This window comes from Scyliorhinus torazame, chromosome 11, assembly GCF_047496885.1.
Source record: "Scyliorhinus torazame isolate Kashiwa2021f chromosome 11, sScyTor2.1, whole genome shotgun sequence".
NCBI lineage: Eukaryota > Metazoa > Chordata > Chondrichthyes > Carcharhiniformes > Scyliorhinidae > Scyliorhinus > Scyliorhinus torazame.
Genome location: NC_092717.1, coordinates 53141695 through 53163155, shown reverse-complemented (window position 1 = coordinate 53163155; position 21461 = coordinate 53141695). Strand labels below are relative to the sequence as shown.

The 21461-nt window shown below is 46.7% G+C and overlaps 1 protein-coding gene across 4 annotated transcripts in view; it reads right to left on the bottom strand.

Annotated features, from left to right (window-relative positions):
• fbxl2 (F-box and leucine-rich repeat protein 2) overlaps positions 1-21461 on the bottom strand; it is a 355919-nt gene that overhangs the window by 282887 nt on the left and 51571 nt on the right. For 3 of the 4 annotated variants that reach the window (XM_072467255.1, XM_072467254.1, XM_072467252.1), the window contains exon 2: positions 18177-18238. In XM_072467255.1, the coding sequence (XP_072323356.1) occupies positions 18177-18238 (62 nt within the window). Of the gene's footprint in view, positions 1-1703; positions 1879-18176; positions 18239-21461 lie in introns of all 4 variants that reach the window. The other variant, XM_072467253.1, reaches the window with a different exon arrangement.

Below are 21461 nucleotides of genomic sequence, written 5' to 3'. Positions count from 1 at the left end.
AACAGAATTGGCTACCACTTCCAGAGACCCAGGGTAATTGTCTGGGGACTCTGGTTCCAATCATAACATGGCAGATGGTGAAATTTGAATTCAATAAAAATCTGGAATCAAAGTCTAATGAAGCCATTGTCGATTGTTGTAAAACCCCACCTGGTTCAGGGAAGGAAATCGGTCATCCTTACGGAAATCGGGCAGCACGGTAGCATTGTTGGGGCAGCACGGTAGCATTGTGGATAGCACAATTGCTTCACAGCTCCAGGGTCCCAGGTTCAATTCCGGCTCGGGTCACTGTCTGAGCGGAGTCTGCACATCCTCCCAGTGTGTGCGTGGGTTTCCTCCGGGTGCTCCGGTTTCCTGCCACAGTCCAAAGATGTGCAGGTTAGGTGGATTGGCCATGATAAATTGCCCTTAGTGTTCAAAATTGCCCTTAGTGTTGGGTGGGGTTACTGGGTTATGGGGATCGGGTGTAGGTGTTGACCTCGGGTAGGGTGCTCATTCCAAGAGCTGGTGCAGACTCGATGGGCCGAATGGCCTCCTTCTGCACTGTAAATTCTATGATAACTTGGCCTACATGTGACTCCAGGTCCTGAGTAATGTGGTTGACTCTCAAATGGCCTCCAAAATGGAGGGCAGTTAGGGAAAGCCAATACATACTGGCCTAGCCAGCGACACCCACATCGCATGAACAATTTTTTAAAAAAAACATTTTTTTAATGGATCTTTAGTACAAAGATTCGAGAACTTCCATTCAGCTGGCTTCCCTTCCTCTAGCCCATCTAAATAAACTTCCCCACTGTTCCCTGCTGCCCTTGCCCCAAATTTATTTTCTCTAAATTGCATTCTATGTCTGTCTGTAATGCCCTCTCCTCAGTAATGCTCTCTCCTCAATGATGCCACACCCAACTTCCGCTTTCTCAATCCCACTGCAACCAAAGTCGACCCCTCAACTTCCCTTTGGTTCATATTAGGTATATTTTTAATGGTTCCCTCACCAGGTACTGTCTCCCTCCTTTTCAAATATGTTATCATTCTGCATCTCAAAAACCCTGCCCTTCACCTTGCAGTTCTTACAAACTACCACCCCATCTCAAAACCTCCCTTTCGTCTCCAAACTCCGGAGGCACACGATCACTTAAACAGCCCTTGGCAAAGTCTAAAATGACATTCTTTGTAACGGTAACCGTGAATCTATTGCTATTCGTTCTTGACCTAGCAGCAGTCTTCAAAACAGTTCACCACAACATCTTCCTCCAATGTTTCTCCTTCATCCTCCGGCCAAGGTGGAACAGCCTTGACTTGGTTCCATTCTTCCATAACCAAATGTAGTGAGAGAATAATCTGCAATGTCTTCTCCTACCATTCCCTTAATTAGCTCCAGAGATCCCCCCCAAGGATCCAGCAATAGCCCCTTTGATTTCCCACCTACACACTACCCCTCGGCAATATCATCCAAAAGCACAAGGTTCCATGTGTATGCCAACATCATTCAGCTCAGTTTCACCATCACTTCTTTGGAGTCCTTTACTAATTTGTCATACTGCTTGTCTGACCTTGGGTGAACAAAAATTTCGTGAAACCAAATACTGTATTGTGTTCTCATCACAAACTCTGTCCCCGGACTTCCATTTCCATATCTGAAGGAGACTTGTAACCATCCGACATCTCACAAGTGCTTTACAGTTATTGTACTACAGTGTACTCACTGCTGTAAAGTAGGAAACATGGTAGCCACCAATTTAAGCACAGCAAGAGCCCATATACAGCAATGTGATGACAACCAGAGAACTTGTTTTGCTATGATGTTGACTGAGGGATAAACATTGGCTAGCACACCAGAGGTAACTTCATGCTGGAAATACTCAGCAGATGTGGCAGCACCTGTGGAGAGAGAAACAAAGTTAATGTTGCAGGTCTGGCTTTTCATCAGAACTGAAAAGGTTGGAACCATATTAGGTTGAGTGAGTGAAAGAGGGAGAGTGCGAAGAACATCAAAAATGTCGGTAATAGAACCCCTACAATGCAAGAGGCCATTCGGTCCATCATGTCTACACTAACCCTCCAAAAGAGCATCCCACCCAGGCCCACTCCCCGCCCCATCCCTGGAATCCCATCTAACCTTTGGACACTAAGGGACGATTTAGCATGGCCAATACACCTAACCTACACATCTTTGGACTATTGGAGAAAACTGGAGCACCCGGAGGAAACCCACACAGCCAACCACCCATGGGTGATGGGGTGGCGGGTGGGCGACAGAAGAGATTAAATGACTCAATATTTCATGGTATGAGATCAAAGAGAATGGTAAGAGGACAAGTAAAGAAACAAAAAAAAAGCATTCAGAGTTAGTGAGAATATCAGGATCCTAAATAGTTGATCTGAAAGCAAAAGAAATAGGCGGGGGGACAAATAAAATGAAAGAGGAAAGTGCCCTGCTAAAGAATGAGATACTGTTCCTTGAGCTTGCATGGAGGTTCACTGGAACACTGCAGCAGGATATAGTCAGTGGGAGGAAGGTAGAGTGAAATGACAGCAGACTGGTAGCTCAGTCACACTTGTGAACTGAACAAGGTGTTCTGAAAATTGGTCACCCACTCTGCATTTGACTCCCTAATGTAGAGCACATCATATTACGAGGGACAAATAAGTATAAGTACAAACAAATCATCTGTATGAAGACTCTGGAGGCCTGAGAAGGTAAGTAAATGGGAGTTTATTTACATCAAAGAAATGGCCGTCACGGTAGCATACAATTTCCTGCCAGCGGTGGGGCTGGGTCAGGGGTGCACAGAGTAGTCAATCACCTTTTTTGTGACAAACGCGGAAGGTCACTGTCGAGGGCTTGGCTGCAGTTGCGGCATCGTCGCATGTGCTGATGCTTCTGTGTCCATGTCCGAGGCTGTGCCATCACTGACGTGTTGGTCCAGAAGCTGGCCCGCAGTGGGTTGTGTCTCGACTGTATGATGGTACGAGGGGCAGTGGAGGCACTGATGTGCTTGGCATGGCTTCCTCAGAGGAGGGCTCGCTGCCCTGAGGGGGCCCACATTTTTCCGTACAGTCTTCTCTCAGATTCTGATCTTGTACAAAACAGGCCCAATTCTCTCCAACACAGCCCCACTGACCCACTGACCCCCGTCCCCAAAATTTTGGGGATGTACCTGGTCTCCTGGTTTGAAGCCTCTCTCAGGCATCCGCTGGTCATAATACTTCTTTTGGAAGGTTCGGTTTACTTTCCAACCTGGACTTGGAAATGTTAGACTCGGGAGGGTTCGGAGGTGTCGGCCCATTAATAGTTCCACTGGCGCTACCCCAGTTGTGACGCAAGGCGTGGTCCGATAATGAAGAAGGAACCTCGCCAGCTTTGGCGAGCTCCGTTGTTCATCACAAAAAAGGCGATTGACTACTCGAGTGCTTTTACATGCTCGAATAGTTATATATCTATAATCCATTAAAATATCTTGTATTTCACTGTACATCCCGTCAATGTTTTACAAAATAAATCTTTGTAGCCAGAAAGTTTGTTAACTTTGCCAGGGATGTGGGACTTCAGTTTAAGTGAGAGATGAGAAAAGCTGGGAATGTTCCCCTTAAGGATATATTTAATGGAGGGTGAAGGGTATTGATTACCAACGGCCATATTCTGCCTGGCGACAGACGGTGATTGGGTCCTACCCAAGTGGGATGGTTTTCAGAGGACGCAGGAAGTGACAATCAGATCCTGGACTGAGAGGAGCTGCTGTGCATCTCTTGCGCTTCTCTTTGGAGGCTATTTAACTAGGCATCATCCAAGCTTAATAGTTGGGGAGCATGTTTGTTTAACTTTGTAAAAATCTCATTTGCTATCCAAACTGGGAGGAGTGTAGAGGTTGTTTAGGAGATAGGAGGTGGGAGTGATTGATAGGTGGGTGGTGTTCTGAAGTATAAATAATTATAAGTTATGGTCTAAGTGAATTTTGACCAGCAGATAAAAAACTAAAATATCCATAACTATTCATTTCTGAAGACTTAAACCCACTGCATCAGCTATATGTTTGTATAATATCTCATTACTGATCATTCAAAACTTGAAAGAGCATAATAAGCAGTAAACTATTATTTGAAAGTTTAAAACCTCACAGCAGCCACATTTGTACTAACTTGGGTTGAGCCAGAGGAAAGGAGGAACGTTGAGCCAGAGGAAAGGAGGAACAAGTAAACAACTGATATTTTTGTCACAGCAATTACGCTTTATTCCTTCTACCATAGATTATTGCAAATATAAGTATAGAAACCAATGCAACCAACATATTGAAATAGTAACCCTTGAAATCCATAATTTAAAAATGACTTTTATTTATATAGCACATTTAACTTCTTGTGCAGATTTGAATGCTTTACTAAGAACTGTGTCAGTAAGCACACAGAGCCACAGAAGGCGATGCCAGAACCTTACCGTATGAGGTTATCCTTTTTGGACCCAAAAAGGATAGATCTGGGTATTTCGAGATTCAGTGGATGTCCAAAGAGACCTAGGGATTCAGGTGCATAGACCTTTAAACTTACACTAACAAGTGCAGAAAGTAATCAAGATGGTTGATGGAATACTGGCCTTTATATCTAGAGGACTGAGTATAAGGATGCAGAAGTTATGCTGCAGCTTTACAAAACCCTGGTTAGACCCCACTTGGAGTACTGTGAGCAGATCTTGGCACCACACCTTAGGAATAAATATTTTGACCCTGGACAGAGTGCAATGAGGGTTAACAAGAATCATATCTGGACTTCAGGAGAGATTATGCAAATTTGGAATTGAGACAGTTTAAAAGTCTTCAAGATATTAACAAGAAAAGACAAGGTAGATAAAGAAACTGTTTCCATTGGTTGGAGATTCTAGAACTAGGGGCCATAGTTTAAAAATTTGGGCCAGACAATTCAGGAGAGATTTTAGGAAGCACCTCTACATACAAAGGGTGGTAAAGGTTTAGAACTCTCTCTTCACAAATGACAATTGATGCTAAATTAATTGTAAGAATTTTTTGTTAAGCAAAGGTATTCCGGGACATGGGCCAACGGTAAGTGGAGTTAGGCCACAGTTCTGCCATGATCTTATTGAATGGTGGAGCAGGTTCAAGGGGCTAAATGGCCTACTCCTGTTCCTATTAAATCTTATTTAAAGAGCTAGGTTTTAATGAGCATCTTTCAAGGAGATTTAGAGAGGCCGAGATGTTGAGCGAAGGGATTTCAGAGATGGCGGTCTTTGCAGCTGTGGGTGGTTGGCCACACATATTGAAGGAATTAACAACTTTTTTTTAAACTACAAATAAACATTAAACCTTTAAATAATTAATTTATCATAACAATACACCACATAAATGAAACCAAACATACTTTTATTTTTACATGACTTAATGTCGTCACTTCCTCTTTACAATGGCATCAAAATATATTACTCTGTTTCTCTCTCCAAAGATTCTGCCTGCCCCCTGCCCCCCCCCCCCCCCCCCCGAGTACTTCCAGCATTGTTTTTATTTCAGGTTTCCAGTATCTGCAATACTTTGCTTTGTCTTGCAAATATAAATACTGATTTACTGTGATTTTCAATGTGGTGTTGCAAGAGCCACCCAGAGGAAAACAGTAAAGAGGAGAAAATGCGGCATAGCCAAGACACAGTTATCATACCTTGCACACAGTGATCTGTTCCTCTCATTCCAAGAGGTGGGATTTAATAACCTCACAGCACGTTTTAAAAGAGATGTTACTAAGTGCAGGTATAATCTGTTCCACTCCTTCTTGGGTATGCATTCCCTAATTTTCAGTTTCTCAAAACACAAAACTGTACCTAAAATCGCACCTCTTCACTTTCTATTCATTCATCATCTTTCTACTAAAGATCCTGCACCTCTGACAGCAGATGCTACCTAATTTCAAAAACGTAACTAATCACAGAGGTGCCCATTTCAAAATGTTACACCTAGGTTGATTGTGAAGATCTTCACATGTGCATCTTGGGACTTGCTATATGTCTAGCATTTACTTGTGATATTTCAATCCCTTGTCCACCAGCAGAATTGTAGATCATGTTTTTGTTGTGTCTACAAGCCTGCTACTCTGGTTCTTTTGCCAATAATCTTAAAATCTGTGTCCTCTGGTTACTGACCCTCTACTCCGAGAAATAATTTCTCCTTATTTATCTAATCCATTGAAAATAATTGATCCATAGAATCACGACAGTGCTTAAGGAGGTCATTCGGCCCATCGAGTCTGCACTGACCCTCCAAAAGAGCACCGTAGCTCGGCCCACTCCCTTGCCCTATCCCTGCAACCCACCTAATTTGCACATCTTTGGACACTAACACATCTTTGATACCAAGGAGCAATTCGAATCCATAGATGATCATGACAAATCCATCTACGTGATCAAGTACAAACAATCAAGGTTTGTCCCTACATGATATTAACTTAAAAGGTTCCTGGAAGAAGATGAACATTTCTGGATTCTGTGGGGAGCACTATTAAGCTTGGATGTAGTTAAATAGCCTACAAAGATAAAAGAGAAGAGCGGGAGACTCTCAGCTGCTCCTCTCAGCATTCATAATCCAACTGTCACTTCCTGCATCCTCTGAAAACCATCGCACTTGGGTAGGACCCAAATGCCGCATGTCGGACAGAATTCGGCCTTTGGTTAATTCCTTGGCTACCAGTCAGCCAATCACTCCGATCTCTCGGGTGCCAAGAAGACAGAGTTCTGCTTTTCAAAAGCTTGCAGAGTGTACTATTTTACAACTTTTGAGTTTCTCACTTCCTCTGCTCGACTTAGATCAAAAATGATGACAACAAAGTAAAAGAAATGAGAAATAAGAGAAACAGGAAGGTTCCTTGCATACCTCCCTCCCTAAAAGGAATGAAACGTCAGGTTACAGACATTTCATTATGAGATGCGCAAGACACAAATCAAAAACAGGTATCCATTCTTTCATCCTCATTATACAAGTTCCCTTCCCAGTTCCTACATTGTAACTAGTCAGTCCTTAAGCCCACAACAATGCATCTGCTATCACATTTTCCTTCTGGGGATGTGTACAATTTTAACATTGAACTGTTGTAATAATAAACTCCCCATGGAATAATCTTGCATTCCAGGTTTTAAACTTTTTACAAACGCAAGTGGTTTATCGTCAGCTTTGTTTATTGTCATGCCGGACATATATTTCCAAAGTGCTGAAGGTTAGTAGCAATGCTGAGGCTTCCTTTTATGGTGGAATACTTTCTTTGACACAGACAGTTTTTAAAAAAAATATCCCACTGATCTCTCTGTTGCTGCCTCATCGTCTTGTAGTTGCAGTGCCCCCACCCTCAGGTCCCTCTCATCATTGGCCATTTTAAACATGTGGAAAAATCCAGGGCAACCAGCACCGGTTCACTCACTAACATGGCCTTCCATTTCCCAAACTCTATTTGCCGCTCTGTGGACCAGTGTTTTTGCAACACATCCAACATGCACTGCATTTCCACCTGTAACTGAGCCAGTCTCCATAGTTTTAGTCAAAACGGTTGTTGCTTTATTGGTTCGGAGTTTCTTATGGCTACATCATGGCTGGTTAGCGGAGTGCACCCCGACACATCCCTACAAATCTGCCCACACTTTCAGTATCTATACTAGATCTTTCCGCTGTTCTTCTAAATTATCAAACTTGGCCTCCAATGTTCTTGGGCTACCTGACAAGCTCCTGCAAGTCTTTCTAGACACATGGACACTTAATCCAAGAGGACTTCTCCCGTTGTTTCAGAGATTTATCTTTCATCAATTTTAACAGACCCCGTATTTCATGGCCATAAACTAATTCAAATGGGCTAAACTCATTCGCTTCATTTGGAGAATCTCTGGTGGGAAATAGTAAAAGGTCCAATCTCTTGGATATTCACGCCAATAGGCACTAATCATGGTTTTGAGAGTCTGATGCTAACTCTCCAAAGCTCCCTGGGTTTGTGGATAATAGGCAGTTGATTTTAATCGTTTGTTACCCAAACTACAAATTATATCATGGAAAACATTAAACAAAGTTAGGACCTTGGTCAGATTGTCCTTCTAAGGGTAGTCCATAGGATGTGGAATACCGTCAGCCTTTCCACTACTACTTTCGCTGTAATTGTTCTCAACGGCATAGCTTCCGGAAATCGGGTAGTCATATCCATGACCGTAAGAATGTCCTGATGCCCTGCCTCAGTGTTAGGCAACAGTCCTACGCAATCTACCAACACCCGACTAAATGGGTGTTCAAACACTGGTGTGGGTATTAAAGGTGCAGGTTTAATCACATGTTGTGGTTTACTTATTATCTGATAGGTATAACATGGGTATAATAGGTTCTACAGAATTGCACTACATCCTTATGCAGTCCTGGCCAGGAAAAATACCTGTTAACTGATGCCCGAGTTATCCGCAGTACTTCCCTACTTTGGACAGTATCACTATCTGATGAACAACCATACATTCCTCATCCAAAAATCTATAAAGGAAGTCTCTACTTCCTCGTCAAAACTCCATTCTTAATGCAAGAGCATTCTGTAACTCCCTCAGCCTCAACTTCTGAGAGAGGACTTCCGGTTGCGGCTATGCAGAGCTGAGCCGCACGATTCGGCAGCTCCCGCTACCACGGACTTTCGGGCTCGTTAGAAGAGCCCCAACGGAACTTTTTTTGATACCAACCCATGGGGAAGGTAAGAGGGAGGTCCCCCTCCGACTTTTATGAAACGGACTCGAAGTGTAACGGCCACAAAAGTGGCACTGGAGCAACGGGAAAAACCGGGGAAAAAAGACAAAATGGCGGCGGCCAGAGACAAAGTGGAGCTGCAGGAGTTTATCAAGCACTGCTTTGAGGAGCAGCGCGAGGAGATGCGTAAAGAAATGCTGGCGCCTATGCTTTCGGCAATCGAAGGACTAGGGATCACCCAGAAGGCCCACGAGGTTCAGATCCAGGAGGTACAAAAAAAAGAGTTGGTCAGAACGAGGACGAGATCTCGAGCCTGGTGGTGAGAGTTGTGCAGAACGAGGCGCTACACAGGAGGTGGGCGGGAAGACTCGAAGACCTGGAGAACAGGTCGAGGAGAAAGAATCTGCGGATCCTGGGTCTCCCTTAAGGAGTGGAGGGGGCCGATGCCGGGGCATACGCGAGCACGATGCTCAGGGCAATGATGGACAAGGAGGCCCCTTCGAGGCCGCTGGAGTTGGACGGGGCACACCGGGTGCTGGCGAGGAGGCCCCAGGCAAATGAGCTGCCAAGGGCGATGGTGGTGAGGTTCCACCGGTTCACGGACAGAGAATGGGTCCTGAAATGGGCCAAGAAGGAGCGGAGCAGTAAGTGGGACAATGCAGAGTTCCGAATATACCCGGACTGGAGCACGGAGGTTGCAAAGCGGAGAGCAGGTTTCAACCAGGCCAAAGCGGTGTTGCACCGGAAAGAAGTGCAATTCGGAATGCTGCAGCCAGCACGACTGTGGGTCACATACAAAGGCCAACACTACTACTTCGAAACGCCTGAAGAGGCGTGGACATTTATACAAACCGAAAAGTTGGACTCTAATTGAGGGTTTGTGAGGGTGGAGGGGATATTTGAGGTTTGATGTGTGTTGGCTGTTGTATATAGGGGATCAATCACAATCACGCGCAGGAAATGTTACATGGGCTGGGGGGAGAGAGACAAGGGGGAGAGACAGGAGCTGCGCCAGAGGGGGCGGAGCGGGCTTTGGAACACGGGTTTTTTTTTTTTTCCCCCGTGCGCGGGAAGAAAGGTGGGAGGGGGAACTCCCACACGGGGAGGTCAATGGGATAGCGGGGGTAGCCGGGGTCAGCAGGTGTCAGCTGACTTACGGAGTGACAGGGGGGAGCAAAAAAGCTAGACAGGTGTCTAGCGGGGGGGGGAGGGAGGGGGGGGGGGGGGGGGTGTGGGGGGCGGGGAGGGTTGCTGCTGCACTGGCCGAAAGGGAATGGGACATAGAAGAGGTGGTCGGGACGGAGGGCGAGGGAGGCGTGGACACGGGACTGGCCCAGAAAAGGAGATGGCTAGTCGGGGGGGGGGGAGAAGAGAGAGAGAGAGAGAGAGAGAAGAGAGACGGGACGTGAGGGGCCTGAATGGGCCGGTGAAGAGGGCTCGAGTGTTCGCGCACTTAAAAGGGACTGAAGGCAGACGTGGTCATGCTCCAAGAGACACACCTGAAGGTGGCGGACCAGGTCAGGTTAAGAAAGGGATAGGTAGGACAGGTATTCCACTCGGGCCTGGACGCGAAGAATAGAGGGGTGGCAATATTGGTGGGAAAGCGGGTGTCATTTGAGGCCAAGACTATTGTAGTGGACAATGGAGGGCGATATGTAATGGTGAGCGGTAGGCTGCAAGGGACGTGGGTGGTGTTGGTAAACGTATACGCCCCGAACTGGGATGATGCAGGATTCATGAAGCACATGTTGGGGCGCATTCCGGACCTGGAGATAGGAGGCCAGATAATGGGAGGGGACTTCAATACAGTGTTGGATCCAGCACTGGACCGCTCCAAATCAAGGACTGGAAAGAGGCCGGTGGCGGCCAAGGTGCTCAGGGGGTTTATGGATCAGATGGGGGGAGTGGACCCATGGCGGTTTGCAAGGCCACAGGCCAGGGAATTTTCTTTCTTCTCCCATGTACACAAAGCCTACTCCCGGATAGATTTTTTTGTTCTGGGCAGGGCGCTCATCCAGAGGGTGGAGGGGACAGAGTATTCGGCCATAGCAGTTTCGGACCATGCCCCGCACTGGGTGGAACTGGCGCTGGGAGAGGAGAGGGACCAACGCCCACTGTGGCGGCTGGATATGGGACTGCTGGCGGACGAGGTGGTGTGTGGGAAGGTGAGGGGATGTATCGAAAGGTACTTGGAGGCCAATGACAACGGGGAGGTGCAGGTGGGGGTGGTATGGGAGGCGTTGAAGGCGGTAATCAGGGGAGAGCTAATCTCCATTAGGGCTCATAGGGAGAAGACAGAGGGCATGGAAAGGGAGAGGTTAGTGGGGGAGATTTTGAGAGTGGACAGGAGATACGCAGAGACCCCGGAGGAAAGATTACTTGGGGAAAGACGACGGCTCCAGGCGGAGTTTGACCTGTTGACCACAGGGAAGGCGAAGGCACGGTGGACGAAAGCGCAGGGGGCGATCTACGAGTATGGGGAAAAGGCTAGTCGGATGCTGGCACACCAGCTCCATAAGAGGATGGCAGCAAGGGAAATAGGGGGAGTCAAGGATGGAAAGGGAGCCACGGTTCGGAGTGCGACAAAAATAAACGAGGTATTTAAGGCCTTCTATGAAGAGCTGTACAGATCCCAGCCCCCAGCGGGGGAAGAGGGGATGAGACGATTCCTAGACCAACTGAAATTCCCGAGGGTGGAAGAGCAGGAGGTGGCTGGCTTGGGGGCACCAATTGGGTTGGAGGAGCTGAGCAAGGGTTTGGGGAGTATGCAGGTGGGGAAGGCCCCGAGACCGGGTGGGTTCCCGGTGGAGTTCTACAGGAAGTATGTAGGCCTGTTGGCCCAGTTACTAGTGAGGACCTTTAACGAGGCAAGAGAGGAGGGGACCCTGCCCCCGACAATGTCGGAAGCGACAATTTCTTTGATCTTAAAGCGGGACAAGGACCCATTGCAATGTGGATCGTACAGGCCGATCTCGCTCCTCAATGTGGATGCAAAGTTGCTGGCAAAAGTGCTGGCCACGAGGATCGAGGACTGTGTCCCAGGGGTGATCCATGAAGATCAGACGGGATTTGTAAAGGGCAGGCAATTAAACACAAACGTGCGGCGGCTTTTAAACGTGATGATGATGCCATCGGAGGAGGGAGAGGCGGAGATAGTGGCAGCTATGGACGCGGAGAAGGCCTTTGACAGAGTAGAGTGGGAGTACCTCTGGGAGGCGCTGCGTAGGTTTGGGTTCGGGGGAGGGTTTATTAGTTGAGTTAAGCTCCTTTACAGAGCCCCGGTGGCGAGTGTAGTGACGAACCGGCGGAGGTCGGAGTACTTTCGACTGTACCGAGGGACGAGACAGGGGTGCCCCCTATCCCCCCCTGTTGTTCGCATTGGCGATCGAACCATTGGCCATGTCATTGAGGGAGTCTAATAAATGGAGGGGGGTGGTCCGAGGGGGAGAAGAGCATCGGGTGTCGCTATATGCGGATGGCCTGTTGCTGTACGTGGCGGACCCAATGGAGGGGATGGTGGAGGTCATGTAGACTCTAAGGGAGTTTTCGGGCTATAAGCTCAATGTAGGGAAGAGTGAGCTCTTTGTATTACAGGCAGGGGACCAGGAAAGAGGGATAGGGGACCTACTGCTGAGGAGGGCGGAGGGGAGCTTTCGGTATCTGGGGATCCAGATAGCCAGGAGTTGGGGGGCCCTACATAAACTGAACCCGACGAGATTGGTGGAGCAAATGGAGGGGGACCTCAAAAGATGGGACATGTTACCGCTCTCGCTGGCGGGTAGAGTGCAGTCGGTCAAAACGGTGGTCCTCCCGAGGTTTCTGTTTGTGTTTCAGTGCCTCCCCATCGTGATTACCAAGGCCTTTTTTAAAGAGAGTAGGGTAGGAGTATAATGGGGTTTGTGTGGGCGAATAAGACCCCGAGGGTAAGGAGAGGGTTCCTGGAACGCAGTAGGGACCGAGGAGGGTTGGCGCTGCCAAATCTAGGGAGCTACTACTGGGCAGCAAATGTTGCGATGATCCGCAAGTGGGTTATGGAGGGAGAGGGGGCGGCATGGAAGAGGATGGAGATGGCGGCCTGTAAAGGAACAAGCCTGGGGGCGTTGGTGACGGCATCGCTGCCGCTCTCGCCGACAAAGTAGACCACGAGCCCGGTGGTGGCGGCAACGTTAAGGATCTGGGGCCAGTGGAGACGGCACCGGAGCGTAATGGGAGCATCGGTATGGTCCCCGATCAGAGGCAACCACCGGTTTGTTCCGGGGAAGATGGATGGGGGTTCCAGAGCTGGCATCGTGCAGGGATTAGAAGAATGGGGGACCTGTTCATTGACGGGACGTTTGCGAGCTTAGGGGCACTGGAGGAGAAGTTAGAGTTACCCCCGGGAAATGCCTTTAGATATATGCAGGTGAGGGCTTTTGCAAGGAGACAGGGGAGGGAATTCCCGTTGCTCCCGGCACAAGAAATTCAAGACAGGGTGATCTCGGGTGCATGGGTCGGGGAGGGCAAGGTGTCGGCAATACTCCAGGAGATGAAAGAAGAGGGGGGAAGCGCTGGTAGAAGAGTTGAAGGGTAAATGGGAAGAGGAGCTGGGGAGGAGATCGAGGGAAATCTGTGGGCTGATGCCCTGGGTAGGGTTAACTCCTCCTCCTCGTGTGCCAGGCTCAGCCTGATACAATTTAAGGTGGTTCACAGAGCTCACTTGACGGGGGCGAGGTTGAGCAGGTTCTTTGGGGTAGAGGACAGATGTGGAAGGTGCTCGTGGAGCCCGGCGAACCATGTCCATGTTTTGGTCATGCCCGGCACTGGAGGGGTTCTGGAGAGGAGTGGCGGGAGCAATATCTCAGGTGGTGAAAGTCCGGGTCAAGCCAAGCTGGGGGCTAGCAATATTCGGAGTAGTGGACGAACCGGGAGTGCAGGAGGCGAAAGAGGCCGGTAGTCTGGCCTTTGCGTCCCTAGTAGCCCGGCGAAGGATCTTGCTCATGTGGAAGGAGGCGAAGCCCCCCAGCGTGGAGGCCTGGATAAACGATATGGCTGGGTTCATAAAGGTGGAGAGGATTAAGTTCGCCTTGAGAGGATCTGCGCAGGGGTTCTACAGGCGGTGGCAACCGTTCCTAGACTATCTCGAAGCGTTAGAGGAAGGTCGGTCAGCAGCAACCTGGGGGGGGGGGGGGGGGGGGGGGGGGGGCGCTGCCTGGTTTTGGGGGGGGGGGGGTGGATGAGCAAGAGATAACATGAAGAGTCGGGGAAACTGGCACGTACGGGAGAGAGCCAGTGTACAAAGCTATGTAAATATATTATTTTGCCATGTATATATCTTGCTCCGCGCGATTTCTCGTTTCCTTATTTTGTTACGGGGGGGGGGGGGGGTTATTGTTTGTAAGGGAGAAAAATTGTGTTAAAAACTTTAATAAATATATATTTTTTTAAAGCTTCTGAGAGAGCAGAGTGTGCTAATCTATTATCTCTGGATCTGCCTCCTGGGTCCCAATTAATGAAGTCCTACCTGTGTAGAATTTGCTAAATCCGTGTCTGTTTTGGGGTTATCTTTTAAAGCCTGTTCTCCTAGCTGATTTTAAAATCACAGACTTTTGGCTTTATACTGCAACTCCCCACACTGCATGCTGCTATGTGGACTGATCCAGCCGATCCCCTTTGATCTAATATGCTCTGGCATAACCCATGAAGTCATTTTGATGGACTCGGCTACCGGTCAATCACCTCTTCTGGAATTCGGGACCTTTTCTTATTTTCACTAGTGATTGGTCAAGCACTTCAGAATGTTCTGGAGAAAGTAGTTTCACTTTTGGGCTTAGACCTGAAAAACAGCTCAAAGCAGATCGCTCTTAGCTCGGAGATTCAATCTGATTCCAGCCAAGTCTGTGGAAGCCCCTCCTGTTTAAAAGCCTGCAGGCAGTTGCCAGGTCTGTGAGAATTTTAAATCTGTATTTATGAGGGCTGGTGATGTAAGACACTCTTTCAATCAGCCAAGGCTGGCAATTAAAGTACCCTCCAGCCAGCCTGTGAATGTTCCACTTCTAAGTAAAAGGCTGGGGAACTGAAACAAACTTTTCTCAACTAATGACCTGTGGTTAAGGACCTTTCTTTCTGCAGTCAGTTCAACATGCGGAAGGACCTAGGCCAGCGCCACCTGCAGGACGATGGATTTGTTTAGAAATCTTCAGGTGAAGAATTCTCATATTACCTCAGTGGGTGCGAGGGCAGAGATCTTACAAATGCAAGTGTCTCTCTGGAAGGAATTCTACCACCTCCATTTTCTAATTGAAGACAACCATTAGGAATGGCAAACCAATCGAGGATTTTGACACTTCGTGTCCTTGGAAGATCGTGGACCACAAAAACTACAACTTCAGCAGCGAAGATCCTCAAATCTCTCATACCTCTTAATCCCTGTTATTTTGAACCCTTCTTACCTCCTCCACTGTGTGTTTGTCTTGTGTGCAGCTGGGTAGAGGATGGGATGTGGTTTTGGGAATAGTTAGACCAGTAGACCATTGTTAACTACAAGTTTGTCTTTTACTCTGGTTATAAATAAACAGTTTGTTAATGTTTTCCTCCTACATCTAGTGCCTGTAACTCATTGGAGCAGTCATGGGTTAAAGATCTCAGGAAAACACACAAATGATTGGTTAATTCACTTATGTTGGGTCTGGAATTGACCACGCACTCCCCCAGGGTGTCATAACATGCCAATCACTTCATTCTGAAGGATCGTTTCAGCTACTGTACCATCTGCTTGTGGCGTGATTTTAATCTCGGATAGTGAACTGATTAGCCATTGTCCTGGTCACCACACATGGTAAAATATGGAAATTGTTCTTGTAACTGCTCGGTCTCCTTATTTTCCCTCAAACTCTGTAATCATGGGTGAAGCTGCAACCTTGACTCCTGCCAAATCATTCCCCAAAAGGAAGTCTACTCCTTCCACTGACAACTACTGGACCTGTCAATAAATCACATTCCAATTGGACTTTATACAACTTAATCTCCACTTATCCCATTCACTAATACCTTAGGCTTTCATTGAACTCTCTGGGGAAAACCAAATCCCTCTCCAGTAAGTTTGCATAGCACCTCTTTCGCTTAAAGTAGATATTGGTTTCGCGACATCAGTTGATGAAAATGGACTGATCTTCCCCTCAGATCCTGCATATCTCTCATCTACATCATTCATCATACCTGCTCTCACAGCAGTGCTAACCTCAGATCTCCCAAGTCCAGTTAGAGGTACAGTATGCCTTGTAGTATTCTCTTTGTTCCCTTTTCAGAATCCTCCTTATGAAGCCCATCAAGTCCCATGGCTTTCTTTACAACTTCCAACATACTGAATGAACGTGTCCCACTTACTCATGGTAACACCTAGGCCTTTGAATCTCACTTTCACCCTCAGTACCTCCTTCCTGGCCTGAGAGGATCTCAGAACTTTCCCAGTTATCCATTCCTCATCTTGGCTACCTGCCTTCCTTTCACTCTCTCACTTCCTATGCTTTTCAAAAATTATGGAGGTGATGGAACAAAGGTTTAAATTTATGGATCAACTCCATCGAACGCCATTATTGCGGCTTGTCCAGCGGCCCTTTGGTCTTCAACATGGGTTCTTATCTAGAAAGTAGTGAATTCTTAAATTCTAAGAGAGTGACCTCTCTCAAAGAGTCTTGTGTAATCTCAAACTCCCAATGCTCATACCCATCTATTAAAATTGTTCTGCTTAACCCTTTCAAATTCAGCATAAGTCTGTCTTGGCTTTCTCCTTAAATTCTGAAACTTTGCCAATGTGCCTCAGGAACTAATTTATATGCACTTAGAATAGCCTTTTTTAACATGGTCATAATCCTTAGTGAACCCCCTCTGAGGAAAGCATAAACATCCTGTGCTCGCACCGTCAATTTACTCTGCATGAGTAATGTTCACTTTTCTTTCAGCCACTATTTGGGTTGCTATTTTCTCAAATGCCTCAAAAAAGGTTTCTATTTCCTGTTCTTCAAATTTTGGGCGGGTCTGTACAAACTTGGGTTCTGTTCTAGGATTAAGCTCCCTCTAGCTCCTGGCAGCTCCCTTTTATTCCAGTGCCTAAAGCTGGAACTCTCTCATTTGCTTGTTCCTCTCTCTCCAATTCCTACCGTCTCATTTCAATTTCCATTTGAAAAGCATTTGTGCTGCATCTCCATTTCTCTTTGCATCTCTATAATTGTTTCATTTGTAACTGGATTTTGGCTAATTCTATTGACTCTTGCCATGACCCCGGCTGTGTTTCTGGCATTTCTTTCAAATTGAAATGGCAAACAATCATTTCAATCATCTCTAGCTTCCTAGCTTTAGCCAGCACCTCTTATTTTTAATTCAGCTGCCAATTCAATTAGTTGGTCTTTTCAAAGTCCTTTCAAATAAAACAAAGGCAAGTCTCCCATCTGAAGAAAAACCTTAGCAGCCTCCAGAGCCATCCTGTTGTTGTATTACTACAAACCCGATGCCTCTTTTTAAAATGATACTTTAACCCAAACATGGCTTCTACAATTCCAAAGATCACGGAACCAAGCCCCAAAATTATGTTATGACACCCTGGGCCCAATTCCGGCCCAACCTGACCCGCATTCGCAACACAATTGAAATCAACAACTAATTCATAGAAAATACCCCAAGTCTTTGGTCTATGGTTGCCCAATAACTACAGTCACCAAGTTTGTAAATTTGAACACAATTAATTTTTATTAACAACAAAAACTGTAATTCAGTAGGCAACAAATACAACTGGTTAATCATGATCTAATTCCTAATCCCTCCACCTTAACTCACTCACCCTCTACACACACAAGACAGGCAAAAAGGGTATAATAATGAAGACAGTAAAAAGGTAAGAGTCGTTGTTTCAGATAAACATGTTCAATCTAGGCCTTCAATTGGAGGTTTATGCTTTCAGTCTGTAATAATTTTCACTGTAGATCTTCCAGGTTCAGTAACCAGCAGACAGGCAGTACTTTGAGGGGGGAGGAAAGGGCGCGAGATAGCGAGAGAGGCAGCTCACATCTGCTCATCTTAAATGTCCAGAATCCGACTGTCACTTCCTGTGTCCTCTAAAAACTATCCCACTCAGGTAGGAACCAATCACCGCCTGTTGTCAGGCACATTTCAGCCTTTGGGCAATTCACTGGCCACCAACCAGCCAATTAAACCGAATACCTCCGATCTCTGTACCAAAAGGTCGGAATTCTGCTGTTTAAAAACTAGCACAGTGTACTCTGCAACTTTTGAGAACCTCACTTCCTCTGCTCAACTTAAAAGATAGATGTCCGTTAAATTTCCTTCGATCAAAAATGATGACGACAAAAGTAAAATAAATTGGAAATAAGGGAAACAACAGGAAGGGCCCGTACAGTACAACATAGAACAGAACAAAGCCGACAGCAGCATTTTAAAATACCCAATAGCATATATAAATAGAAGACAATTGATTCAAAAGAAGCAGATACTTACCTCAACAGAAGTTCTTTGGGTAGCTTTTTATTTATGAGTGATTCATCATTGCTCGAGAAAACCTAAAATCAAAATAAAATGATCAGAAAACGAATATTTAACATTACAACTTTTCAAATCAGCTTCAAACACACTTGCAATCCATTTAACCTAAAACTGTATTGTAAATAAGTGCATTTGTGATCAATGCTCTCATTTCCACTTATCTGTACTTAAGAGAAGGCACCCTTGTGTAATGAAAGGGAATATCATTTTTACAGAGCTACTTAGCACCAGATCGTAAATGGATTACAAAGCAAGCACTTTAAACTGCTCCTTCAGGTGGGAAAATATCACGCTGTTCGACTATCAGGTTAAAACTACAATTAAATATCGATGAGGGAAAAGGTTTTATTTTTACATTTTTTATAAATTTAGATTTTTCCAATTAAGTGGCAATTTAGCCTGATCAATCCACCTCGCCTGCACATCTTTGGATTGTGGGGGCGAAACCCACGCAAACGCGGGGAGAATGTGCAAACTCCACACGGACAGTTGTTTAAGAGACATTGCAATTAGTTGTCTCATTTATGTTAAATATCCATTGACACTGATATGTAAAGAGGCTTGAGGTGGCCTCTGGCAGGTGGTGTGTTGTTAAGAGTTTTGTGCAGAGGCTGTGGAAGTGAAATAAATGGTGTTTGGTGAAAAGGAACAAGAACTTTAGACTCTTCATATCACAGCAAGTAAAACGTCTAAACAACAGCAACAGGATCGAACCTGGGACCTCGGCGCCGTGAGGCAGCAATGCTAACCACTGCGCCACCGTGCTGCCCAAAAGAAAAGATTTACATAAAGACAAATGTACTTTAGAATATGACTATCGACAAAAAATCATGAAGCAGAGCACAACATCTTAAAAGATCTTTAAAACCCAATTCTTAGACAATCCAATAAACTACCGGATTTCTCGGAGCACAGGTGGTGGTCATTTGGCTCATTCAGTCTGCATTGGCTTTCAAAGAATAATCCAATTGGTCACGCTTCCTTCTCTTTCTCCATATACCTGCATCGTATTATATATTCCCAGGCCTCATGCTAGAAGGTGTTAATCATTTCAAACCAGACACAATCCCAGAAAACAAGTAAACAAGACTAATAGCCTGCTTAACTTGTGTACTGTTAAGGCTTTACAACATAGACTACCCTAATTTAGTTTGAAAGGCTTGGCTACTTCAGATTAGGAATATTGTCATTGGATGCCCCTCGACTCCCTAGTTTAGTTTGAAAGGCTTGGCTACTTCAGATTATGAGTATTGTCGTAGGTGCCCCTCAATTCAAAAATTGTCTACTCGAGAGTAGTGGATTTCTGTTGTGGACCTTTTATGCGACAGAACATAAAATTCATGATCTACAGGTCTTTGGGCATGTGGTGCAGGATCTCCCAAGAGGTAGTGTGATTGTAAGGATCTCATGTTTAAACCCAGTTGGTTCCAGATTATCCCCTTTTATTTTGCTATTCACATTTTGATTCCTGGATCATTTATGGACTTGCGTCTTGAAGGCAACCCGTACCATTAACTCAAGCAGAAGCAGTGTCCTGTGACTTTCAGAAAGCAGTCTGCATGAAGCAGCGTTTAATTCAAACAAGCAGATTCCAGAACAATTTGACTGACAGTGATGACTCAGATTACTTCCAGTGGCAGCCATGGAGGAGTAGGTCGCACATTTGATAGCTCCTGCCTGTGACGGACGTTTGGACCATTCTCCCCCATTTTTTTTTCCAGATTTCATTGGATAAATCAGTGAAAAGTGAGACAGTGAGGAGAAATACCCCTCAAGTGTATGGAGAATTGGACCAGAAGTGGCCGTGTGAGAAGACAAAGTCCTACAAGGAAGACGCAACCAGAACTGGAAACGCGGGACAGCATGGCAGAGGCAGGGCCGCGGGGAGACGGCACAGTGGTCGACGGAGCAGCTGCCAAAGTTTTTTGAAGATTGCTTCGCCAAGCTTAAGAAGGACACGCTGGACCCGATCAAGGCTTTGATTGATCAGGTGGTGCAGAATCAAGAAACCTAGACGTGCGATCCAGGAGGTGGAGAAAAAGGTGTCCGAGCACAAGGAATACATAACCGTGCTGGAGACCAAGGTGGAGATGGTGAATGACCACCAAAAAAGAATGCAGGAGAAGCTGGAGGACCTGGAGAACAGGTCCAGGAGGCGGAATCTGAGAATCGTCGGCCTCCCTGCAGGCAGTGAGGGATCGGAGGTGAGGGCCTATGTGACGAACATGCTGGAGAAGTTGATGGGGGCTGAGGCGTTCCCTTGGCCCCTGGGAAATGGATAGAGCACACAGAGCCCTCGCAAAGAGGGTTTGAATTAGTGTTATGTGCAATCAGGGGCTATTTTGATGGCTAAAGTTAACTTTGTTGGAGCTGGTTGGAGGGGAGTTGATTTCTGGGATTGTTTTTTCTGTGGCCGTTTTCTCACTGTTTTTTTCTGATGTTTGTTTACTGGAGAATGATGCTTCGAATAGGTTTGCCCAAGTGGAGGGGAGAGAACAATTAGGAGACAGACTGTTTGGTGCCACGGGCGGGAGCTATCAAGTCAGCTTAGTCAGCGGACCCACGGAAGCACAGTGGGGGCGGCCAGGTGTTTTGCTGGAGCTTGAGATGGGGAGTTGGGTTTCTAGTGCTGTTACCGGGGCGGGGAGAGAAAGAGAAAGAGAGCTGCTTTGCTGACAGGGGAGGAACTGTTACTAGGGGATAAATGGAAGGTCGGGAATGGCGAATGCCCAAGGGGGGCTCGAGGAGGCAGAGAGCACGATGTGGAGGCTGGCCTAAAAAGGGTGATGGCTAGTCGGCCGGGGGGGGGGGGGGGGGGGGGGGGGGGGGGGGGAGGAGGAGGAGAGAGAAGACCCCAACCAGGCTGATTACATGGAACGTCAGAGTGTTGAATGGGCCAATCAAGAGGGGTCACGTGTTTGTGCATTTGAGGGGGCTGAAGGCGGACGCAATGTTACAAGAGACACACCTAAAGGTTATAGACCAGACTAGATTGAGAAAGGGGTGGGTTGGCCAAGTATTCCACTCAGGGCTGGACTCAAAAGACCGGGGTGGGGGGGGGGGGGGGGGGGCGATCTTTTTCAATAAACGAGTGGCATTCGAGGCAGGGAGAATTGTGTCAGACATGGAGGGTAGGTATATAATGGTGAGTGCGAAGCTGGAGGGGGTGCGGGTGGTACTCGTGACCGTATGTGCTCCGAATTGGGACGATGTGGAATTTAATGAGGCGGGTGTTAGGTA